At 33.5% G+C, this 27981-nt stretch overlaps 1 protein-coding gene across 2 annotated transcripts in view; it reads right to left on the bottom strand.

Moving 5' to 3' along the window:
- Positions 1-27981, bottom strand: part of Ncam2 (neural cell adhesion molecule 2) — a 410880-nt gene that overhangs the window by 105423 nt on the left and 277476 nt on the right. For both annotated transcript variants that reach the window (XM_028859839.2, XM_028859840.2), the window contains exon 9: positions 2455-2605. In XM_028859839.2, coding sequence (XP_028715672.1) covers positions 2455-2605 — 151 coding nt within the window. The remainder of the gene's footprint in view (positions 1-2454; positions 2606-27981) is intronic.

Genomic DNA, 27981 nt, shown 5'->3' on the forward strand with positions numbered 1-27981 from the left:
AAGTTGATAAATGACAAACAATCTCCTTGGAGAAAAATAACAGAAAATTCCCACAAAAACAAAGAAAAAATTGTTCAGGAATAAGGATAGGTGGGGAACTGATTATTGTGGACATCAACACTGTACACACTTAATGTAAAAAGAAAGTCCAATAGGACAGCACACTCTTATAATCCCAGCCCTCTGCAGGCAGATGCAAGAGGATTGCCATGAGTTTCTGTACTTGAACTATACAGTGAGGCAGAGTAATATATACTAAACTATACAACAACACACAAGCTAACCCAAATGAAATGGACAACAAATTGAATGTTGGGTAATAGAGTCACAACATTAACGAAGAAGGTAGATCAAAAGGATGGTATGGCTTTTCAGTTCTTCAAGATATTTGTAACTGGCTAAGATACATATTCTGATGTTTATATAAAGTTGTCAATGAATATTACTGTAATGTATTTCTGGACATATTCAAATATTACTTAATGAAGAGGAGTAATTGGCATATATAAAAAATGCAACACATCTCAAAGCTTGGAATGTGATTAAAACGTAAGAAATGGTGATTGTTTTATGTCAGCTTTAGAAAATATGAAATATATTAAATTACTTAATTAAGATGCCACATTAAAAAACTTTATATAAAGAGTAAATTGAATATAGAACTTAAAAAATTAGGGGAATAATGAAAATAAGACAAAAATAGTCAAAATAGAAAGCAGATACATAATAGATTATAACAATAAAAAATTATAATTGACAACTTTGAAGAAATTGATTGTTAATCTTAGTAAATATTCCAGAAAAAGAAAGAATTTCAATAAATAATAGTTTGCTAATGAGATACATGCATTGAAAAATAAAGAAGACATTTTTCAAAGTGAACTGAAAATGAATCATAGAATTTAACATAAAAATTAAATTTCCAAAGCTTAAGAAGGAACTAGAGAAGTGAGGATTCATAGCAAGATTAAATACAATGCAAACTGTAATACATAAAAGTCCAGCATTATATATTTCATAAATAGTAATGGGTATGGAAAAGAAATTAAACTGATAGATAAAAATATATGTATGCATCTTCATCTTTAATATTTAACTCCGAAAAACAATAAGCATACTAAATAATTGGAAATAGATAAATTATATTCATACGGTAACAATAAGTAAGATTCTTATACTATATTGATGTACATATAGGCATGACAGTGAATGGGGACTTAAAGCTAAGCAAGACAAATTACTCAGTAGGAGAAAATATGGGCAAACCATGCACTTCATAAAGAAGTAAGATCCAAAACACATATGGGACCCAAGTTAATAGACAGGAAACACCCTGATTTAGAAATAGGAAAATAACTAGAACAGATATGTCTCTGAAGAAGACAAGTAACTGAATCTTGTGCATTAATAGTCATTCAAAGCATCTATAGGGGCTGTTTGTTAAGATGCATGTAACGTCAATGAAATAGCTTTCTTGCAATTGTGATTGTACGGTTGGTAAGTACGTAAATGATATAATTTATTCACACTGATCTTGGTTATTTTTGTTAAAGAAATTCTCAATATGAGTTGTATCATAATTAACAGTTACTATTATGTTCTATTAATATTAATGCAGTGAAAATACCATGATAAAATATTTTGTAAATAAGAAGATTTCAAACAACCTGCCCCAAGATCGTTAATGTTCTTCAGCTATCAGATAGTATCCAGCATTCCTAATTCACATGTAGTTGTTGAAAATGGCCTTACATTTTTCCTCTTTAATATCATGTAGAGAAAATTATTTTAAATGTGAGGTAATGAATTAAGGTAGAAGCTCAATTTGTATTAGTCTTTAAGCATGTATTTATAATAAACCACATAGTCTTGAAGTCACCTCATCATTAAAACATTGACAATTTCTTTCATAATCTGCACTTTTAAAAATAATAATTTACAGACAATAAAAAATTTTTGTGGAAGTATAAGGATTGCTATATGTCACTGCATTTTATATCTTACATCGATGCCAATTAATTCAACAAAATTAGCAAGGACTGAAAATACAACTACATATCTAAGACTTTGGCTTTAAACATACACAAGCACACATACACACACATGCACACATACACACACACATGCACACATATACAAACACATACATGGTCTAAGGACTTGATTATCAAAAACAAATATGGCTCGTTGATCTAGTATTTTCTGCTCAATATTTCAAAGGATAGCAGTTGGCATTTTCTGGTAGTTCACTAAATACAAGTCACTGTGAAATGTACATGGACTTCCACTGGTTATTTCTAATAACTGACTGAATGGTTTCCTTCCTTCTAAAACTGTGCACTGAATATTGAAAAAAAATGCACTAACCGCTCATTTTGATTTTTGTATAAAAGTCATATTTCCTCAAACCAGCTAAAGTTATTGTAATTACAGAACACACTGAGCATGACTTACATTCAATGTCAAGGTGCATGCTCCTCTGGTGCCCACCAATCCTACTTGCAGCCTCACAGTCATATCTCCCTGAATCCGATAACTTCACATCTCTGATGTGCAGTGATGAGTGTCCATGCTGCCCTTTGACTTCGATACGGCCATCGGGGCTCTGTTCACAGAGATTCAGAAACAACAAAAAAGCAAGAGTTTAGATGTGTTGATGAGAAATGATGCACAGGCTCATCATGTTTGTCATGTCAGCATATCAATGAACACATGCTGATGCCACATTTAAACATGAAAGAATACAGTTTCAGTATTTGCTACTTTATGATATTCTGTTTCTATTTTACATGAGCAACTGTTCATAGGGCACTGAGACGTAGGGAAGCATTTCACAAATATTTTTTCAGCTACTTTTAGTTATTTTTGCTGTTATTTTTATACCTTTTTTGTCTTTTATTGAAAATAATTTCTTTTCCCATATAATATATCCTGATACAGGTTTCCTCCCTTCACTCTTCCCAGTTTCTTTCTACATCCCCTCCCTTTTGGATCCACTCCCTTTTTGTCTCTCGGTAGAAAAGAACAGGAGTCTAAAAAGTAACATCCAACATAACAAAATAAAATGTAGTCATCTAAAACAAAACAAACAAACAAACAAACAATAATAATAACAACAACAAAAACACTGAAGCTGAACAAGGCAAATCCACAACAGGAGAAGGGCCCAAGAGAAGGCACAAGAATCAGATATCCACTCCACTCAGTCACACACTAAGGAGTCCCATGAAAACACTAAACTGAAAGCTATAACGCATAAGCAGAGGACCGTGCAGGCCCTGTGCTTGCTCCTTTGCTCTCTTTATGGGTGAGTTCTTACATGACTGAACTTAAAATAAATGTCTATACATTTCTGAAATTTTATCATAATTTTGGGATCATCAAAATTCAATTCATATCAAAAGATGCCTTTATCCAACATTATATTGATTATGGGGCAGAGTAGGATTCATTTTCGTTTTGTAATTTTATCAATGTAGTTGTTACATAATCAGATAATATCAGGTTACTTAGAATTTACCTTGTATCAGAAAAAGCAATCTTCTCAAACAACTTTAATAATGACTTTTTTCTACCAAAAATATACTTTCTGAGTCACAAATAATAGCAAAGTTTAGTTTAAGAAAATACGACATTCTCTCACCAAATGATGAAACTGAACAAAGGAACAACAACAAAATGCAAGCAATCATACAATTTAAAAGGATGAGAAAACCAACAAGCCAAATCATAAATTTCTTCCACAAGGTAAGTAAGTCATTCTCCACAATTGCACAGGGATCCCATCACCCTTCAGATGCAAGTGTCCATTCCTTATTCAGCAGAACTAGCCTTCCTTCAGTAAGCAGACTTCTCCTGGTTATCATGATGCCCCAAATTGTCCAGTTTTCCCATGGTTTCCTGTCTTTGGCTACACCTTAGACTCTCCATGCAGACCCTGGACTTTGAAGCAACTCCCAGATGACTGTCTGCATGTTCTCTTCTTTTCAGAATACTCCTTTTAAGGTGTTTCAGTTCTGCCAGTATATAAACTGATGCTTTTCTCCATTCTTGCTCCTCCCAAGACCTCTCCTCACCCAGATATTCAAAGCAGCTATCTCACTTCAAGAGCATAGGCATTTGATATGCGTCTCAAATCACCATGATTATGTCTAGACTCTTCCCTTTGTTTTGAGATAAAGTCTTCTATGCAGCCCAGGCTGCCAACAGCTTTGTGGTATCCAACCTCTCTTACTGAAGGAATTACAACTAAGTTCCCCATAGCCAGCAGTTACACAGGTCTGGAATTAACTCCTCCAGACAAGGCAGTGAGATCTATTTTTCTTTCCATGATAGGAATTTTTGCCATGCCCTGTACAGTATCATATGCTTGGCCTTAGAGAGGGTTTTGGAATTTAATTTGTTAATGAATTTTCTAGAAGTAGAGTATCTGAAGCTGTCACATTCCGCAGCTGTCATCTTTCTGTCCCAATAGCTAATAATAATCAATCAGTCTGCTCTGTGCTCCAGCTGTCCTGTCTCAACTTGTACCACTTTGAATGATATTGATACATGTCTCTTGAATCAAGAGGGAATAGGTACATTTTTAGGTTGAATGCTACTCAGAACCACTTTTCAACACTGAAAATGCATAGATATATTTCTTGTTTTTCTGACCAAAATAATATGAAATGCAGAAAGCATTTCTTGTGTTACGAGGAACATTTTTATCAGCAATTTTTTTGTTTTCATAATAACTTCATGAATATTTCATCTCACCTTGGCTATATAACTGCAAATATCATAACTTCCCAAGTAAACTCCAATCCTTCAGCTTGACAGTTAAGGACCTCTGTGTGTTATCACCTTTCTGTCCGAGCACATTTTACAATTTGAATACCATCAACTCAAATTATTTCAAATTATTTATACTGTCCTGAATATCCTGTGCTTTCTCTAAGTACCTTCACATCATTGTCTCAAACTATTTCACCTTTATTGCTTCTAGCATCCATATTTACACTGCAAGATTCTCCTGTCTATCTTTTAATATATCAACCAGATTTTATTTACTATGCAAAATTGTCTTGCTTGCCCAAAAAATGAGTACAACACTTTTGACCTCTATGTTTTGCTTGGGACAAATGCATTTACTAAATTACTTTCCAAATTCAAGACCCTGCATCATGAAGTAAAATTATAATTGAATAAATATGGGAAAATTTCAGTTTTGTTTCATAGCTATATACCATAGAATAGTGCATACAACAAAAAAGGTATTTTAATATTTTTGTAAACCAAGTTAAGTCATTTACAACTGGTCTAATAGAGAAGTGTTTTTGTTGTTATTTATTATTGATTACAGACTTGTATTTGACCTTATTAGAAAGAAGTAACCAGCTATACTGTTAAAATGTAAATGAAGCAGCCAGGGAGATGATTCAGTGGGAGAGATCACTTATTGCTCTTCAAGGTGACCCAGGTCAAGTTCCAGGTACCATACTTGTACAACTGTCTGTAACTACAGTCCCAGGGGACCCATCACCTCTTGTGACCTCTGCAAGTACTACATGCCCATGGTACATAGACATTTGCAGGCCAAATACCAATAAACATATAATACAACACAATAAATATTTTCCTTGGAAAGTCAGTGTACAATATCTGTTCTGTTAACAAAAGTATTGTTTGTCAACACTATTGAAAAGTGAATTTTAGTATTTTAATTGTTGCTAAAAAATAAACACATTCTCTTTTTATAGCCCATATTAGATTATATAGAATTTGGCTTGGAAAATCCTCTGACAGAATGCTGAGTTAACATCAATCCATAGTGAAAATGCCGATTTTCAAAATCATTATAAAAGTATAATATACAATTTGTAAGAAAAAATAGTTTAAAAATATGTGATTCATTGAAAACTAAGTCATTTTTGGATATAACTTAGGCTTTGAAAAGTTCACTGTGGGCATTTGACTAGAAGACCAAAGTCATTCCCTTATATCTGACATTCAAAAGGACATCTCTCTCTCTTTGTGCTACAAAAAGGCATTACACAAATCTAAAAGAAAATTCATTTATATCTTGGCTTTGATTCAATACTGCCTGAAGATTCATTTAGGACATCTGATACTTGATTGAGACAGGTTAATGGGCATTTTAGCTGCCTATCTAGGACTTCCAGGTTCGACCACTGAATGAAGTAAGATGATTAGAAAGCAAAGTGTCTGCCTGTACATTATCATTTCTGCCCTTCATAGAAATGAACTCCTTGCAGTTTGATTCAATGTTTCATCTTTTGCCTTTCTAGAAGGTCATTTAAGAGAGGCTTATTGTGTTAACGATTCCATAATTTTATAAAATGATTTTACATACAGCTTACCATTATTTCAACAATTCATTACTGAGTAACCACAGAATACCAGCATATTGATTTAGTTAAAAACCTAATATTTTTATTAATTATTACCATAAAACAATTGAAATTATAAAATGTACAGTTTCCTACAAAAAAAAAACATATTTATATTGTTAAATGACCTTGACATTCACTACAAAGTTAGAATCCACGTGTCCCATGGAGCATATTTGAGATGACAACTCTCCTGCTTCTTTCCTGTTTGCGTCATGTCTTTGAAAACTTTCATTGTTTTTAGTTCCTTTTTTATGCTTGCAGTGCTTATTTATTTATTGTCAAGGTGTTATTGCAGAGTCCAGTCTGACTTTAAATTCTGGTTTCTGCTGCTTCAGCTTACAAGGTGCTCCTATTACAGTTATGTAGTCTTCTGGAATTTGAGAGATCTGTGAATCAAGTCACCCATTCAACAACTCTAGGTTTTCTTCACTTACTCTGCTATAAGCAAACTCTCCAGATACAGTGATGAGAAAAAATAAAACAGATTTTATCTTTATTGACTTTCCAGCTTTTTTTTTTTCCTTTGGTTTTTTGAGACAGGGTTTCTCTGTGTAGGTTTGCGCCTTTCCTGGAACTCACTTTGGAGACCAGGCTGGCCTCAAACTCACAGAGATCCACCTGCCTCTGCCTCCTCAGCTGGGATTAAAGGCGTGCACCACCACCACCCGGCAAATTTTCAAGCTTAATAGATGATTTCTAAGTATAGTAAAAAAAAATAATTTTACCATGGAGAACACCATAACTTCATTTAAGGATTAAGGATAAGTGTAGAATCAGATTGATGCTCACTGAACATCTCAAATGTAGGTTAACTTTTTAAAATGATGATAACTGGATGGTGTTGAAAAAAGAACTCAAAGCCGAAACCTCAAGGGCATATAAGAGAACCCAAAAGAACTCTACAAGTGCACATTGGAGTGAGGGTGTGATGGCAAATCTTCTGATTCAGACAGGTGAGAAGAGTGCCTGCCCATAGAATCCAAGAAGACTGAAGAACTATTGTGGGATAGTGCTTTTGTACAATGGTTTAATAAAATGCTGACTGGCCAGTAGCCAGGCAGGAAGTATAGGCAGGATAAGCAGACAAGGAGAATTCTGGGAAGAGGAAGGCTGACTTAGAAGATGCCAGCCTACTGTCCAGGGATCAGCATATAATGGCACACAGGTAAAGCCACGGAACACGTGGCAACATATAGATGAACAGAAATGGGCTGAGTTTAAGTGTAAGAACTAGTCAGTAGTAAGCCTGAGCTAATGGCCAGACATTTTTAATTAATATAAGCCACTGTGTGTTTACTTGGGTCTGAGTGGCTGCAGATTGGGTGGGACACAGGAAAACTTCTGTCTGTGTGGCTACAAAACTGGGCCCAATTGTACATCCCTGCTGCTAGTCTTATTACTAATAGGATCGTATCTTTATTGATGTCACTGAAACTTGGCTTTAAATATTAAGACACAAAAGCAAAACAGAACTGCAAAATACATCAGCAGGAACATACTCCCAAGCTCATTACCAATGAATTGTCTAATTTTTAAGAATTATATGAATATTTCATTGAACAGTTCTAGTAGTCGTTCCGTGAATTTTAAGCAGAAACATTCTCTTTGTTCTGTATACTATTAACATTAATTTTCTTTCTTCATGGTTCCCTCCATGCTTCATAATTTTCTATTTTCACTTCATGAAGTGACCTTTTGGTGTAATTACTTTTCATCTTAGAAGCATAAATAAAGAATAATATGGGCAATAAAAATCCCTAGCATGATTTTTTTTTCATAGGGTCCAATATCAATTTCTTTCCTTATATTTACAACCAATCCCTTATCTTTACAATCAATAATGTATTGAAAATTATAACATTAAATTAATGTTTATAAAAGGTATTACATACAATAAACAGTATTTCTCTGATACCACACAAATGTTTAAAAAGTGAAAATAGCTATATGTCAATAGCGCATGATTATAGAGTTCTCAAATACTTTTTTATGCATCATAATATCCATATTGTTGTTGATGTTAAACCACATATTATTAAAGACATACTATAAACACTATACTAGGTTCTGGAGATATAAAAAAAAAAAAATTACTAAGACGAGCAAAGTCATTAGGCTTCCAGGCTAAAAGGCTTAGAGGAAATGATAGCAAATTACAGTCCATACTACTGTAGATAAAACTCAGTATAACAACTACTGTGGTTTGCAAATGGGAGGAACACATCATGTAGGTATTCTTTGTCAATACTATAAGACAAATGATAAATCACACATTTACAAGAGACACAAAGTAAAATTTGTTTTATATTTAAAAATGTCATAGGTTTAAAAATGACTTATAAATGTACATTACACTGATCCTGGAGCTCTGTGGAGTTGTGCATCCACAAAATTAGCCTGGACTAAGTGAAAGAGTTGGGAAAATGGAAAGGAAGTGAAAGGTACAAGCTTAAACTTGAAAGTACATTTAGCTGTTGTAACATCAGTGGAGATGGTATGTCCTGTATATAGTGGAGGAGTTAAAAGAAGTAACTTAATCCATAAAACTATTATCAATAATCTACAATGCTGCAGGAAGTGAAACATAATCACAGAAGATGATCAACATCATTAACCTTTATTTAAATGCCACTCTGAATATCCAACCTGCTGATTAGACTATAATAAAAGGACATGCTGCCAAATGTAGGTGAGGACATGGAGAAGTTGGATCATTGCTCATGAGGATGTAAAATGGTGCAGGGAAGGTAGATAAAGACAGTGTCTCAAACATGTAAACAAACACTGGTGATAAGTAACAGCATGGTTACAAATGCCAAAATGAAAAAAAAAAATGGGTTTTCTACATTATTGTAGATAACAACCCATCTAATATAATCATTATCAATGAAAAGTAATTATTATATATCTCAAGATATATTTATCTCAAGATGGAAAATTGTAAAAAATAGTAGCCCAAGTTGGAAAAGGCAGTACAAATGTTGTATATTTTTTATTTGAAATTTCACTAATAGTTGATTTGAAAAAAACAGAAATATAGTAACAGTTTGGGGGTCTCTGTGAAGAATAGGAAGTATTGAAGAGGACAGTATAGACTACACTAATAGCTTAATCATGAAAAAAAAATGATTTTCTTAGAACAGTTTAATAGTTCCATTGTGTGCTATGTTAGTTATATTATATGAATTACACTTTAAAAAAGTAAAATTCAGGTGAAGGAATTTGAGTTTTATAAACATGGAAGAATACATGGAATATTTCACACAAATAAGTAAGCTGGTGGGGTAATATATTGTGTACCCTAATAAAATTTACCTGAGATCAGAGAATAGAACAAGCCACTAGATTAAAAATAGAGGCCACACAGTGGTGGCACATACCTTTAATCCTAGCACTCAGGAAGCAGAGATCTGTCTATATCTCTGTGAGTTCAAGGCCAACCTGGACTATATGAGATTGATTTAGGAAAGAAAACAGAGCCAGGCAGTGGTGGCACACACCTTTAATCCCAGCGCTTGAGATCTCATGCCTTTGGTTGGGAAGCACACAACCCTTTAATTCCAGGATGTAAAATGGCAGGGTAGAGAAAGGTATATAAGGCCTGAAGAGACAGGAACTAAAGACTCTGTTTGGCTGAGGCCTTTCCGGTGAGGACGCAGAGACTTTCAGTCTGAGGATTCATGGAAACAGGATCCGCCGAGGAGTTGGCAAGGTGAGGTTGGCTGCAGCTAACTCTGCTTCTCTGATATTTCAGCTTTTACCCCAATATCTGGCGCTGAGTTTTTTTATTAAAGGACCATTTAGTAATTCCTGTTACAAGCTGGATTCACTTGTAAGTTGCAAAGATCACTCATGATGTTTGGTGAAAGAAAAAAAAAAAATCCAAACATCAAAAGACCTTAAGTTTTGAAATTCTCCTAGGTCAATGTATAAAGTGAGTGGTATTAGGATTGGCTTCTTTGTGGGTTGGTAAGTCTGTGAGGCAGAGCATTCCTGACTGCGATTCAGGAAAATGCAGAAGAGGAGGTAGAAAAAATGCAAGCAACAGTGGAAGTCAAGAACAGCAAGGAGAAAAGACCTGCCATGCTCAACAGGACTGATGAGTACGTGAACTCACAGAGACTGTAGCAGCACACACATGCACAGTTCTAAGCCAAATGGGGTCTCAGTACTGAAAAGAGAATTGGAAAAAAGCCCCCGTCCCTAAACCAGAAGCAATCTGTAACTGATATCTGCTCATAAAGGAACAATTACATTTTCTCCAAGGGAATCTTACTGGGAAACAAAACAAAACAAAACACATTTAAGGGTAGGTCCCATGTCTGTACAGCAATAGGTGGACAATACTAAACCAAATCAATGCTATTTTTCAAACTTCTTTGTCTCATAATGCTTTGGCCGGGAATTTTTTTATTATTATTCTTAATTTTTTTTTTCTTACAGCTCTTTTGCTTATTTACGCATTGTGGTTTTCGGTTTTGTGCTTTTATGGAATTTCTGTGTGTGCAAAAGTCCGTGTCTCTGCAGCCATACGTTTTCCTGTGTTTTTGCTCTGGCTTTTTTTTTTTTTTTCCCTGTTCATACCGTCCTATTCTTCTTTTTGTTTTGTTTGATTTTTATTTTATTTTAGATGCCCGTTTTCTACTGACAGAGCAAGGAAGGAACTGGATTTGGATACATGGGGAAGTGGAGCCCAGGAGGCATGGAACAGTAAACCATAACCAGACCATATTATCTGAAAAAAATCTATTTTCAATAAAAAAAAAATACTGGATATGGGAGAGTGGTGGTGGTAAAGTATCGGTAACTACTAAAGCCAGGTGAAGTATCCATGGTGTCCCACTGCAGGAGTCTTTGTGGACGGTGTGTAGAATACATAAAGAATGTGTATCCTGGATTTGAATATTTCTTTTTGTGTGCTTAAACAGAGTAGCAGTTGAGACAAGGAAGATACAAAGGGGAACTCATAAGGAACAGCAGTAAAGAAGAAGATAATGATAAAACAGTTCATAGGAAGTCCAGCGAGGCCACTAGAGGAGACATTTAAGCAGGAAGGGGAGGGTGAGTGAGATAAGGAGTGGGTGTAGATAAACAAAAAGGAATATTTTATTAATAATCCACATATAATTCTATTATTTTATGAAACAGTTCATATATGTGTGTGTGTGTGTGTGTATGTGTGTGTGTGTAAACTTTTAAACATTCTATTTAATAATTATTTCTATTTTACTGTGTTTTATATGTAGACAGGATCTTGTTTAATACCCATGCCTTGTCTGATGCTCTTTATGTAGCTGAGTCTGGACTTGAACTCATTACAATTCTCCAGTGTCAGCCTTTATCTCAAGTGTCTTCAGATACTATATTACACATGGGATCACTTTTTGAACACAGGAAACATGTATATTAAATTAGATGTATATAAAAATTCAAAGCATGCTTCCACAGTTATCAAAACTGCAGCCATTTTTAATTGGAAAGAAACTGACATTTCAGTATTATGTTTGTGCACTTATTAAGTGATGATCACTCCACAATGTTTAAGGTTTCCTTACTCATTGCTGTTGAGGACTAAATGACAATATGTAGATTCAGTGCTGGATACATGATAAGCATGTTGATCAGTGATGATGTTTAATTACAGGCAGAAAAGATTTAAAAAATAAACCAGAATAGTAATATATGCAAGTCAACATACACAGAATTTTGTTACCTATTTCCCTCTTCTTTTCATTCTGCAGGAGAAGCTCTGTACTCTTTTCTAACATGAATACAAATTAACCCCTCTACAAATTAAGAAGTACAATTGTACTGCCATGGTAACTTATAAAATATCTGGCCTATTATATTAAACACAAACTGACTACTCCTTGTCTTCCATCCTGTTTCACATAAGTCACCGAGAAACCTTATATAGGTATTTTCTCCTTATTTATCCTGTTTCATGACCAAGGTGGCAGTCAGCCAGCCAATATTTTAAAATTCATGTGGCCCTTGTTATGCAAGGTCAAAGAAAAAGTCGGTCTTTTCCCTGTATTATGACTATAAAGCTGCCCTTCTCTTTCATCTTTCTCTCTCTCTCTGTCTCTTTCTGTGTCTATCTCTGTCTTTGTCTCTGTCTCTCCGCATATTTTCCAGATTTGGAAAACGAAGCAAAGGTAGATTTAACTGTCACTCACTCTAAAATTATAAAGTCAGGTAAAAAACAATGGACTTAACATTAGTGATCATAGTTTGCCACAGATGCAAGAAGTCCTAGTTCTTTATTATTTCACTTTTGCTTTTAAAAATTAAAGTACTTGCAATACATACATCAACCCGTAATTCCAGTTTGAGGGACTCTCTTTTCTGTCTTCCACAGGTACCCACTGCACTTGCGTGCACATACCCCACCACATATATATATATATATATATATATATATATATATATAATTAAAAACAAAAATTAATCTTATAAAAGGCCAATGACCTAAATATTTATTATCAATTAAATATATAAGATTAGCAAATAGTTTCATACTAAAATCTGAATTTGTCCATCACCATGGTTATCAAAACCAAAGCAATATTTATCATCTCACAAAGCATGGTTATTATCATTATCAATGACTAAATTTCACATTGTGTTGGTAACTCTGAGTAAGAAACATCCTTTGTATTCATGTTAGAAAAGAGTATAGAGCTTCTCCTGCAGAATGAGAAGAAGAGTTGATAAGAAAACATGTAATAAAATAAGAAATCAGTATGTGATGAGAATTATGATTCATATTATTTCAATATATTGATAAAATAAAATAATATAAAATAGTAAAAAATTGTGTGTATGTTGACTTGCATATATTACTATTCTTACATTTAAAAGGAAGAAATACTGTCAAATTCATCAATAAGAATTTGAGGTGCTACTATTATTTAAAATACAGAATGACAAGTATGACACAGCCTGCTTTACATGATGATTCAATTAAAATGATGTTGCAGAATATGGAAGTGAAATCTTGTTAACCAGAGCCTGAGATATTAGAGAAAATGAGACATGACTTTTGATTGATCACTGGACAATGAAAACTCATTACATGGTAGAAGTTCTGTTGCACTGTTACATAGTGTTGTGTACATGGATAATGATCATGAAGTGCATAGATTTTAAAAGAGTAGGCATTGTTTTGAGTTTTTTTTTAATCTATAAAGGGATGATAAATATTTGAGGTTGGTAATACATGTAATTTGACTTACCTATTGAAGACTATATTGAAAACATTGCCTTTCACCATATAACTATACATTTTAGTACTGTTTCACACATAAGTAAATTCAATTTCATAATAAAATCAATTGTAAAACAAAATTTCAAATGAAGTCCAAAGAAACTGAACTTCTTTAATTGGTAGAAAATTTCAATTGATGAAGAAAGGACTTCTAAAGCAGTGTAGCAGGTGAGCTATTGTAACCTAAAGCAATGTAAATGAGAAAATGTGCAGATTTGGTTGCTGTGTTTTACATGTAGGTGTGTTGGTGTAAATATACATTCATAAATGGATAACATCTAGAAGGCTTCACAGTGAGAATTCCCTTGCATGGGAAAAAGGGATCCATACCAGTAGCCACAGAAAGAACTACAATGGAACACCATCTGCATAGCCTATATTCCTTTACTATATTCTTTCTTCTAATGTCATTTAAAATTAGGTGTTAAAGAGGTTTGGGATGAATTTTTCCAGTGATGCATATTAATTTCTAGATGATACAAATGAACTAGCCACATTATTATCTGGGAAAATTTGGTGAAAAGTGCGTAGAGAGTATGAGGATTCCAGATACATTTGTATGAGAAAATATAACATGTAAGAAAAAGCCTGTCTTCATAATTGTGTTGGGAAATACTATTTACTAATTATAGTACAAGGCATAATGCTGTAAATGTTATTAAAGCATATTAAAAATTACATTACTTGGCATTAAAAACATGCAGCATACTATCTCATGGTGGTGATCAAACCAGCATGAGCATTTATTTCCTAGAATTTAGTAGGGGGTGGAAAAAGTCCTAATGAATCTTTATTACATTTCATCTGTAGCTCTTAACAAAAGGGTGCAGCTGTAGGACTTAGTGATCTCCTGCTTCTCTGAACTTGTATATGAGACACATTGTGTCCCCAAATGAGATTTTATTTTACACATAAAACAATTCAATTATTAATTCTCAAAGCAAGTAAAGGAATCTTTACTCATTTATATGGTTATTAAATAGATGCATGGACACCCTAAGATTGCATTTAGTCTGAAATTTTGATAACTAAAGTATCAAATCCCTAAGCAATCTTCTAGTTATAGTAAACTTTAAACTTAATTGCTGAGATCCAAAAAGCCAATATAGTATATTATTTTATCCACAGTTCAATTGTTAAATTGACTTCTTTTTTTGGCTGTTAAATTATACTCTCCTGAACTTTATATATAATTTATTTAAAGGATATAACCCTCAATGTGAAAATTATCATAATTAATACATTTATAAAATTTAGTAGATTATAATACTGATTTTTGTTTTGCATTTAAAGGACTCTCAAAAATATAAACATAATTTAAAACTCCAATGTTATCACCATACTAATGATTCAAAATGTGGGGCAGTTTGTCAAGCAGTACATATTTGATATGCCAGTAAAATTTGCAGTGTACGTGGATTGAAGGATAATTATTCAGTTTCATTTGACAAAATTAATTTATTTTAATGGTAGAAGGTAAAGGAAAACAGGATTAAATAGTGGAGAAGAGTGGCCTACCTGGAGACAAATGCAGGAAGCAGCAGTGGGTTCTGAACCCTATGAGATTGTAAACAGTTTCTAGCAGAGGGGTTAAATTGTCTGACTTTGCCTAAATGGATCATGATAGCTATTTTAATGAGAAAACATGGAAGAGCCTGGATATACTGAAGCCTCTTGAAATTTATTACTATAAACTTTTCAAATAATGATGATATCTTCGATCAAGACAATAATGAGATTTTGAGTAGAGATTACATTAGGAATTTGTTACAATAATGACTGTGGTTAAAATAATAGACAGAGATTGAATTTATCCATGAATTTATACCATGTAAGTTGGAAGGAAAATACTGGAATTTAATGAGGCTAAGATGAATAAAGGATAAGTGAACAGATAAGAAATTTTCAAGTTAGGACTGAATAGTTCATAATGTTTATTTAATATGGAAATTGAGTTATTCAGTGGAGAGGTCCAAGGTGGAAATTGGCAGCCTTTGGAATCCTGCTGTTAGTTAAAAGCCACGAGACTCAGAGAGTAGTAATATTTAGAGATGCCTAAGTATGGGCCCTGAGCAAGTGTCTTTGGTTAAACTGAGCTCAAGTGTGACTTTAAGATACTTGGAGAAGTATTATGAAAGAAAACAAACAAGGGAATCCAAGAAAATTAACACACACACACACACACACACACACACACACACACACTCACACACACTTCAATCAAAAGAGATTTTACTGGATCATCACTACTTTACTACAGAGTGAAAGATCCAAACTGGTGGCTTACCATTAGATTTAGAAAGGAAATTAGTAAGTTTTTCAGAGTTTGAGTAGAGCATCATCATCAAAGCCTGACTGGAGTGTAGTTAAAAGAAAACTGGAGGGAAAATGTATACAGAATAACTTTAAAATGTGTTTAATACAGAGGAGAGATGCAGTATAAGATTACCTTCATTTTGAATCTTTGTATCTACATATACATCTGCTTATCTATCTCTTGCTAATATATATCTTCTATCAGTTTCCACATACATGGATTTATACAGTCATGCAGGGTATCGATTTGTCAACTGATAGCAGTAAGCATTTTTTTTAATATTGATTTGTATCATTAAGGTGATAAATAATCTAAAAATATGGATAAGAATTCCTTCCTTTTCCTTTAGTGGTACCAGTGTCCTACTATTTTCTCTAATTAATATTCTTGAACTTAAAGCCCATTGGTATGGTGGTATTTTATTTGTGCTGAATTGTGATTGTATTTTATGTTAATAATAAAAGTTGCCTGGAGATCAGAGAACAAATAGCCATACACGGAAGTCAGGACGTGGTAGCACATGCCCTTAATCTCATCACATGGCAGGCAGTCTCTGTGTGGTCAAGGACACAGCCAAGTGTGGTGACACGAACCTTTAATCCCACTACCAACCATAGAGACCTGGAGGTATGTATAGACAGAAGTAACGAGGAAATCATGTGGCTGGGTTCACAGCCAATGAGAAGGCAGAACAGAAAGGTAATGAAAAGACAAGTCAGACAGGAAGAAGCTCTCTCTTTCTGTGTGAAAGCTACTGCTGGTGGTAAGATAAGGTAGTCGTGGCTCTTGCTCTGATCTCTTTGGTTATTTCCTCTGTAATTGGCTCTGTGTTTCTTTTTTACTGTTTAGAATTTTGTTTTCATATTGGTCTCTACATAACTTATTCACAAAGTGTTTTTTCACATATCCTCCATTTTTATTAAGTTTCCATCCACCCGCTCATATTTCCATACCCTATTCACACATGGTGGAAGCTTTCTATTTCCCATATGCCCCATCTATAATTTAATTTTATCTGAATTTTGTTAATATATCCCCCTTAATGCATCTACCTCTGAGAACTGTTTGTAGTTTTCTAGCTTCAGCATCACATAAATGTATGAAGTGTTCAAAGAATAAATGAATATTTAAGTGCTAGTGAGAGATGAATTACTGATGTTCACGGGCTGTTGAAGGTGGCTCTTACCACTAATGGGTCTTATATTGTTATAATCCTACTTTTCTTTTTTATCTGCATATTTGTAGTCATACAGTATACTATATAGAAAGACTGTGATCAAACAGTAACAAACACTGATGGTAGTGTAGGAGGAAAGTACTCTGTTGACAGGCATGTAAGCGAGGAAAGCCATTATGGAGAAGAATGTAGAGGTTTCTATAGTAACTTCAAAGTGATGGACCATCCTATCTGTGTGGATAGTTAAAGGAAATGAAATCATCAAACCAAGGTAACACTTTGCACTAATGTTTATTCCGGCAGTATTCACAGTAGAAAATATATAGGACCTACCCAAGTGTGAACTGATGGATGAGTGAGTAGGAAAATGTGCTATACAAGCACAGTGAAATGTCTGAATAAGGAAATAAGGAAAAATCAAATCCTTCCATTGGCAGCAAAATGAATAGAACTTCAAGATAATATGCAAAGTGGAATAAAACTGGCATGCAACAACAAATGCCTCATGTTCTCCCTCCTAACATAAGCAGTAAACGTTACAATTAGTTATCAAATACTGATTCTTGAGGAACGAGACAGGCCAAGGTGTCAAGGTAGTTTGGATGAGAGGTACTGAAAAAGCAGTTAGATAGGAGGGAACGAGTTCCAGTGCTTTTTACCAGAATGAAATCACTACAGTCAGATGTGCTTTCCACATGTGGGTCATGACCCCTTTGGGGATCAAATGCTCCTTTCTCAGGCTTTGTCTTTAAGCACTGGAAAACACAGACATTGATATTAAAACTCATAAGTGTAGCAAAACTGTAGTTATGAAGTAGCAAGAAAAATAATTTTACGGTTGGGGTTCCCTACAGCATAAGGAACTGTATTAAAGGGTTGCAGCAGTAGGAAGGTTGAGAAGTACTGTGAGTAGCTTATCAAATTGTGTATTACATATGTGTACACACACACACACACACACACACAACACACACACACACACACACACATACATATATGCATTAGAAATGCTTGTTATACCCTTAATGTATCAGTTTGTGTTTTATGGATGTGTTGAAATATGTTGTTAAATTCTATAAATAGGTACACTAAAGGAAGGTACAAATTAGATTTTAAAAAAAGAAAGAAAATAGGGCAGAAATAATGTGAGATGAATCCTGACATCACAAATAACTCACTTCATATGATGAGGCACAATTTTAAACAGACCATTCCAAACAATTGAGAGCTTTCTTCTGGCTAAGTTTAGCTGTGCCATCATAAGTTGAGAATAGGTATAGTGTTAAATTTAACCATGATGGATAATGTTTCATAAAGAATACAAAGACTGTAGTATATATCAAATAATGGTGATCTAACAGGCAATGGAATTTAAAATATAGATTAAAGAAAGTGAACAAGGTAGATAAAATTAACCATAGAAAAGACCTAGAAATTTAGAAATGGAAGGTCCCTTCATGGTGTGAAATAAACAAATAAGTAGATGCACAATTAAATATGTCTTTAAAATCATTTACATTCTAAGAGAGAAAGATTTCAAAATAAACATGCAGTTTTACAGATAACAAAATAAAGGCTATGATATATATCAAAGAGATTGATTCCAATAATATTAAACAAAAGAAAAAGTGTGATGCACACATCATTTTCCTAAATAAACACAAGTTATATAATACATGGGTGATACGTTTTATTTGAAAATCTTGGCTTATAAATACAAAAATTATTTTATGATACTCTATCCCCCCAAAAAAAACTGAAGCATGAGATTACTGGATAAGGGTAATGAAAATGAGAAAGTGATCAATTCCTTTCACCAACTTGCATGTTCAATATTATTTCATGAACTGATTTTTTTGGCACAACTTTGACTAGAAGTGTTTATTGACATATTTTCTCAATATCATTACAATATACTACATCTATATATCAAACAATTAACTTTTCTTTCTAATCTACATTTAAGAGAATTGTAAACTAATATACCGTACTGGGTATACACTCATTAAAACTGACAATTTCTGGGTTGAATTTATTTAAAAGCATTTGATAAGTGAACACATGCACATTTCAAAGTTATATTTTCTAGGAGCATTTTTCCATTTGTTAATTTGTTGATATTCACTGGTATCTGCTTATATAATTATGGCTAAATGAATGTTTAGAAAATAATTTCAGAAGTAGATCAGACTGCTTCCTAAGAACAAGAAAACATCAGCTAAATCATCTATAGATAATTACCACTTATAATACACAATATAGTTTGGTACAAAACTTTATGGTACCTCTCATAAATAATACTGAACTCAAAATAATCCTTGCAAAAGCAGGAGTTGCTAGTCTATTGTTTCACAAAAATGATGTTTTATTAAAGAAAATCTCATAAATTGAAAATCTATAATTGATTTGCGTCTTTAAAATCATGTCCTAGAATTCTTTTAAGAACAGCTTTGAAAGGCCTCATTTTACATATGACTAGAATTTCTGATAATCTTTATTCAAGCTATGGGCTGGAAAAGAGTACAGAAAGTTGTAAATGATTGAAAACTCACCTCTCAGCCAGCTCAGGGGCATCAAGGAAGATTTCCAGCACAGCTAATTATATTCTACCACCTACATCAGATGGGGAATAGAAGTATCAGTTCTGCCTATTGCCCAGCAGGGACCTATATTATTGCTCTCAGAGCACTAGCATGAAAAAATGCATTAGGTGTATCCTAAAAATGTCACTCTAATAAAAAATTTCTTCAGAGAAGCACATTATCTCCGCAAAGAAAAATACACGTGTAAAAAAAATCTACACATACCAGGAGTAGGTTGTGTGCTTGTTATCTGACTTCTCTACAGTCAAAATTTGGCTCTTTGTTTTTTCCCCTAATTTAAAAAAAAAAAAAAATTTACCAAAGTAATGTTACTTCTCTACTGGTTGAGTTATAGCAGAAAGCTAAAAAGGCATAAGGGATTTGGAAAAACACTGTTCTATGTAGCAGTGTTAAAGATCACTAAGTAAATACTTGTAGTTGTCTTAATAAGGTTGGATCACAAGAATCAGAATTTATCTTAAAATCTTTTATGAAGATAAAGCACAGACTTATCAGACAAGCTAATGTTGCAAATATTATAGAATCTGGAGGATGTATAAACAGTGACCCTGAACAAGGCTTACCTTGTATCACAGAGTAATAATTCCTCTGAGTAACTTCCACAGCAGAAGTTCAGCACATTCTAGTTTGTCAACTTGGAACGCCACCAACAACAAGATTAGAAAGCCATGAGTGATATAACAATATACTTCATGCATTATTCTATGTGGAATTGTATTTTATATCAAATGCTAAACATTTTTGTAAATGTATCTGTGTCTCTGTGCGTATCTGTGCTCTGTGTGTGAGCATGTATGTGTATGATGGAAGAAATACAGTAGTCTTTATAAATAAAGGGGACATTTATATAGCATCCCAGAGCATCTTAACATGAAATACAGCTCTTTTATTCTCTCATTTCCCAATATATTTTTACGTGTAGTAATCACACTTATGTAGTCTAGTATGAGATTCTTTCATTGTATACAGTATGTCTTAACTAACTGAAAGTTGTATTTCCAACTACTTGCCATTATTTTATGTTCAGAGACTTTATTTCACCTCTTCCAAATAATAAAAACATATAACTGGACACTTTGCCCTGTAGTTCCCCCTACAATATCCTAATCCTACTCTCGATTTAGTAGATGTAGAAGAGCAATGTTTAGTGAGATCCCAGCAAGTAAGGCTCAGGGAAGTCCATGTGTACGCAGCTCTGTAACTAACTATAGTATAGAGTCTCCTTTAAGAATCATAATTTATTATTCACACTAATTTAAATCATTATCAAAGCAGGCTATCAAGGGAAACAAAGATTCAAGTTTCCTTACTGCAACATTTTTGAAATGTAAAGATTGTTCTTTGTACATTGACAATCTTATATTTGCTAGATAAAGTAAATGGAAGGAACATTTACTTATCTGAATTTAAGCACTGCATAATGTATAATCCCCAACTGTGATTGTTAAGAAATCAATGTCCGTTTTTCAGCTTCAACCTTTATTTTCATATTCCCAACCATAGGAAGTAAGCAAAATATCTACTTAAAATATGCATATTAAAATCTGAAATATTTGAATATTTACTATTATGTGCTAAAATATTTTATTAAATTAATTCCTTGAGTTATTTTGAGCTTAAAAGTGGTCATGTTTGGGTTTCATATTAGGATTATCTTCATGAACACTGAACTTTTCACTTTGTTTTTTTTTGTTTTGTTTTTGTTTTTGTTTTGTTTTTTGATAATTTTTAAACTTTATATTTAGGAATACCCCTTTCTGCCTTGCAGAATGTACATTCTAGGTTTGAAAAAAGATATAAATAAAAGATGCAAATAAAAGAAGCAATATACAGTCAAAACAAAACATAAAAATTGTCTTGTCTAGAATTAAAATTACTTAGAAAATACTTATATGCTATTCTTCATCTTTAAGTACAATGATATAAATGTGCCATTATATCCTGTATATTTTTCCATACCAATAGAATTTTTTTGAAAACTGTAGATAATCAGAAACTCCTCAAATGACTACAACTCATTATAATAGTAGAGTCTCTGATCTAATCTTGCTAATTACTTATTCAAGCAGGGAAAAGAGATTGGAAGTCTTAAATCTTCTGTTTTAGTAAAAACAGATGATGGAAATTGATTATATCCTTATACTTTGTTGGTCTTTTTTCCTTTGAAATGCAGAGAAGAGTACAATCGATTTTTACTAGCATGGAATAAAATAGAATGAGATAAAATTATGGTAATACTAGGCAAAATTTTCCAAATCAGTATTACAGAAGTAAACTCCTTACACTGAGTAGTGAACACATGATATAGAAGCCAAAACTGTACCTGTGGATACTGTAGGTCTGTTTCTATACTCAAATTGACACATTTAAACATGAACAGAGCCTATCTCAAACTGAATATTCATTAGATTGCTTAATTTTTTTTTTTTTTTTTTTTTTTTTTTGGTTTTTTGAGACAGGGTTTCTCTGTGTAGCTTTGCTCCTTTCCTGGAACTGGCTTTGTAGCTCAGGCTGGCCTTGAACTCACAGAGATCCTCCTGCCTCTGCCTCCCTAGTGCTGGGATTAAAGGCATGTGCCACCACCACCCAGCTGCTTAATAATTTTTAATGTGCATCAATTCTGTCCTTCCTCCCAAACTTTACACCACAAAGCAAGAAATACACACACACACACACACACACACACACACACACACACACACACACACACGTACACTCATACTCTCTGTCCCGAGTGCAATATGTTTCTTCATGATTGAGTGACAGCTAATCTTGGTTGTCAATTTAACTACATCTGTAATTGACTAAAAGCCAAGCAGTTAGGTACACCTTTGAGGATTTTTTTTTATTATTATTATTGCATCACTTGAGTTAAGAAGAGCAACCCAAACATACATTTTGATTCTGAGGGCAGCCTGTATGGAAGAAGAAAAATACATATGGTTTTTACCTAATTTTTTTTACTGTCACTGGAAAGTTCCTTTATCTTGCCCCTGAGGCATTACTTTGCTGGAATTAGAACATACTTCTTTGGGATTCCAACAAAGACTGAAGACCAGCTGAGACATTTAGCCTCACGGACTGAACAATGATCAGATCATCAGCCTTTCAGAAGAGAGACAGCCGCTGTTGATCTAGCTAATCCACAGTCTGTAAGCCAATCTAATAAATCACAGGTGAGTGTGTGTGTGTGTGTGTGTGTGTGTGTGTGTGTGTGTGTGTGTGCAGATTGGTTCTTCTACAGAACCTTGAATGATGCGGACTGTTTAGTGAATCCAAACATCTGTATGTCAGAAACAAAATATTTGTCATATTAATTAAAGTCACCTTCCCATTATTTCAATGCTTACATTTTATGAAACTGATACTTAAGGATTTGTATCAACAAGTGTGTTTGCATTTGCTGAAGAATGAAAAAGCAAAGAAACAAGATAGAAAAAGTACAATGCAATATTTACAACTTATATATAGAGATAAGAACTTTCAGCAGAGATTTTCACAGGTCTTTAAAAAATTCTCTCTAAAGCATTTTGTCTTTTAATAAATGAGGCTTCAGTATTATTTCATTTCTTCTATTTCTTGTTAATGTTGAAAATTGATTTTTTCATGTAATATATTCTGATTATAGTTTTAAACTATGAAATGTTCTTATTTCAGAGTAGGACTACACTACAGTAGTGGATATATAAAGATATAGATAAGGATGTATATAAAGAATACGATTCATAAGACTAAAACTATATTACAAATATACTGTTCTTATATCATTAAAATATGTAAAGATGACATAACTTGGAAGGAATTTGGGAGGTGCAGTATTTGAGAGGAATTAGGAGAGGAATATGATTGATACTGTATGAATAAATGAAGCTGTCAAAAATTAATGAAAATAAAATATTAGAAAGTACTATAGTTTTATAATAGAATCATGTACATATATATTTTTCTAGGAATTATACCTAAAGAAGTTGCTACCTGCTTATTTTATTATTATTAGCTTTTAGTTTATGTCTATCTGTTTATCAAGGTGAATAAAAATGGTTTCAATTTTAAAATAAGGCTGAATCATATAGTTGTTTCCTTACACTGAAAAATGCATTCTTCAAAGGCATATAAACAAAACAAAAAAATGTATCATTTTATTCATATATTTTTAAGATAATCTTAATGAAGACCATAACTAGTAGTACATTTTTACATAGAAAAAAATAATGTGTTTGAAATTGGCTGTTCATTTTTATCAACAAAAAGTGAAGATATCATTTCAGGGGCAATTTATAAAAGTTATAATTAAATAAATGACAGTCATAATGAGTTGTGAATGGATTGTGTATTTATGTACCCATTATGATTTCAAAAAGTATTTACTTAGCAGAGAGAAACCTCACAGAGGATGTGGGCCAATGGGCTATATCCTAATTGAAACATCATTGGAATGCTCAACTGAATTTTTTGCATTATATTAAGGCAAAATATATTTTAGGATAGGGTTGTTTCACAGCCAATCACTGGGATGAACTCCAGGAGTCCTGTTGAAGAGAGGAAGGCGGGATTTTATGAAACAAGGGGATCAAGGTCACAATAGAGGAACCCACAGAGTCAGCTGACCCAAGCTCCTTGGAGCTCATAGACTCTAGACCTAAAACTAGCATGCCTGCATGGGACTGACCTAGGCCTTCTGCTTGTGTGGGACAGGTGTGCAGCTTGGTCTGTTTGTGGGGCTCCTAGCACTGGAATAAAGAGCTGTGCCTGGTACTTGAGCTGGCTTTTGGAAACCTATTCGCCATTCTGGGTTCCCTGCCCAGCCTTGATGCAGGGGGAGAAACTTGGTCTTGCCTCAACTTGGTGTGCCATGCTTTGTTGATGACCATTGGAGGTCTGCCCTTCTCTTAAAGGAGACATCGATGGAGGAATGGATGGATAGGTAGAAGGAAGCAGGGCAGAGGTGGTGGTGGGGGTCTACAGTCAGGATAAAAAAATGAAAAAAGTTAGTATTAATGTATATGTGAAAAAGTTAGGGTTGTTTTTATAAAGAATATTATTATATCAGTTGCTTTTCCTGTTGCTACAACAAAATATCCAACAAAGCAATTCACAGGAAAAAAATCTTAATTTGTTTTTCAATTTATTTTTTGCTAACAGTTTGGGTTGATACAGTCTCTCATAGCATCGATGTGTTTGTAGCTGGATCAAGAAGTTGGTTATTCTGCATCCACAGTAAGGACACACATAACAGTGACTCTGCTCCCTTGTTTCTGCATTCTTCTCAGCCTGGGCCCTCAGCCTACGGAATGGTGCCCCCCACAGCTAAAGTAAGTACTCCCACCTCAACTTAATCTAGAAAAACTTGTCACAAATATGACTAGTGGTTCAAAACCTCATGATGTAAACAATAAAGATTAAATCACATCTATACCACACAAGCCAACACAATCTTCTAGTTCATGTTTGTTAATTATACTTTTTTTTATAATTCAATGAATATAAATGGTAAGCACAGCATTATAAACATTGATTTTTAAATAGTTTTTTATTAAAATTAAACCAAAAAAACAATTAAAAACTTCAATATAATGACAGAAATAGTACTTGACTATAAAAAAGAGGCATACTAAATAACTTGAATTTGATAAGTACTACCTTCAGCTTGCAATAGCTTACTACTTTACCTTTCTATATTTGCTCGTATAGAATAGAATTAATTAATTACTAGGGAATGTAAGCATATAATTTACTAGTAGGACAAGACAGGTATAAATAAAATAATAACAGATTCTGTATCTTATGAGTAGATAAATGGCAGGCAATGCCATCCTCCAGACAGTGTAATGAGCAGCTAATAACAAGTGCACAAAATACTCCATTCACAAGCATGGGGTTGCTTGACGCTATGTTTACATGTAACTCGAAGTCTAGAGGCAAAAAAAAAAGAAAGAAAAAAAGAAAGAAAAAAAAAAAAAAAAAAAAAAAAAAAAAAAAAAAAAGAAAGAAAGAAAGAAAGAAAGAAAGAAAGAAAGAAAGAGAAATCACTTGTTAGAAATTTACTTCCATGAGTAGAAAATCTTAATCTGACATAGTTTTTGAAGGACAGAGTCTTAAGAAAACTTGCTGTGTGCAGCACCGCATGCTGTTTTATGTTGGCCTTAATGGTCAGTGTAGGTATAACCAAGTCTACAAGACCAAACTAATACTTACTGCTGAGTGATGGCAGATGTGGAAGTGCCCTAAGGGAGACAAACACATTGGTTTCTAGAGATGAAAACTGAAAGACTGCTAAGGTATGCATGGGAAGAAAAACAGAAAAAGATAATGTTTCCAAAGATCCATGGTACTTTGGATTCTGATTTCCTGTCTAGCAGGAGGAGAGAAACACCCTAGAGAACTTAGGAATGGCCTGAAGTTATCTTCATTCCTATTGCCCTTTCAACTGTCTCTTCCAATGCACAGCATGGACAGACTGAGGTCACACGTGAAATACTCATGCTTTTGACAAACCTGGCTTTTAAGAGGATATGATATATATTCTGAAGATAGGATGTTTTGGCATGGCAACTATCTATTTTGATTAAGAATTTAATATAGCTAAGGAGCATTGTAAGCATCTTCTGAATTATGATTTGGAATACAATCGGTACCAAATGGGAATGAAGACTATTTACCTGTATACAGCATTCATTGAAAGGAAGATTACATATCATTTTGGGCAGCAGTCACTGACATGATATTAACATCATTTTTTCATATTTAATGATCTAAATTTATTTCAGAAAAAAAAAATATATGTACTAATGAAAAGGCTGCATGATCCCAAATACTAGAAAAAAAAAAAAACAACCCAGGTATATATTGCTCAGTTTGAATGCGAAGTATTTTATATATGATCTCATTTCTTTTTTATAGCCCTTACCATGAAGGTATTTTGCATACTCATTTATACATTCAAAAGACTTAAAATGAATGTAAAAGTCACACATCAAGGAAGCACTAAAATGGAAAAGTCAAAATGAAAGCTTGCTTTCTCTGATACTTTTCATGTCTTGTAATTATTATTGATGAATTTGTGTGACTTCCTAAATAACCTTCTTGAGCAAAAATAAAGATGGATGATGAAAGAATTAATTCAAGATAATTAACAGTATTAAGTGGAAAAATTGAGTTAGTGTTATCTACCTGAATCTCTGATAAGCACTTTAGACATAAATTCACAAATTGCTCACATGAGTCTTTTTAATATGGAATGTTTTGCAATCTAAGAAATTAGATTGCTTAGTGGGTATAAGACATTTCAGAATATTGTAATCTATTGCTCTTTTGTATACTATAACAGTGTTCTCTGTTTTGGCTTAAACTGTATATATTTAAATTATATAAATAATCCAGAGATCCTAATTTTTATATGAATTGTTCACTTAAAACTCAAAATACAATTTAAAATCAGATTGTAAACATAATGAGAATACATCAAAATACTTTAATGGAAATTTTGCCAATCATTAATAATTTCAACTAAATAAATTATACAATGTAAACTATATATACTAATTTGTGATCTAAAAAATCATGAGCTAAAAAAAAATGCCTTTCAGCCTGCCATGGAGTTTGGAGTTTTTTGTTTTTTGTTTTTTTTTTTTAATCCCTTCTTATTTTGATCTTATTTTGATCCAAATCTGCCGCCTCCCTGCCGCTTTGAATTCCTCCCACCCGATTTTATAATGTCTATCTCTCTTACACACACACACACACTCACACTCACACACACAAATCAGAACACATGGGTAAAACATCAATGAAACAAAACAAAACTAAACTAAACTAAACAAAAAACTCCACCACCAAAGAAATCATAGATCCCATTGTGTGTTGGGCAACTGTTTACGGTGACAGGGCCTGCCCTGGAGTTTCCTTGATATGCCCAGTGACAATGGAGAAAAATTATTTTCTCATTGCCACAGGGTAGCAATTTATGATAATTTGAATGTAATTGGCACCCATAATCTCATAGGAGTGATACTATTAGGAGGTGTGGCTTTGTTGGATGGGCTATGGCCTTGCTAGAGGAAGAGTCTAATTCTGGGGTCAGGTTTTGAGGTTTCCTATGCTCTGGATACTTTCCAGTGTTTCAGCTGATTTCCTGTTGCCTGTAAGCCAAGATGTAGCCAGCACCACCCTGCCTACATGCTGCCATGCTCCCTCTCTCAATGATAATGGACTGAACCTCT

Source organism: Peromyscus leucopus, chromosome 12, assembly GCF_004664715.2.
Source record: "Peromyscus leucopus breed LL Stock chromosome 12, UCI_PerLeu_2.1, whole genome shotgun sequence".
NCBI lineage: Eukaryota > Metazoa > Chordata > Mammalia > Rodentia > Cricetidae > Peromyscus > Peromyscus leucopus.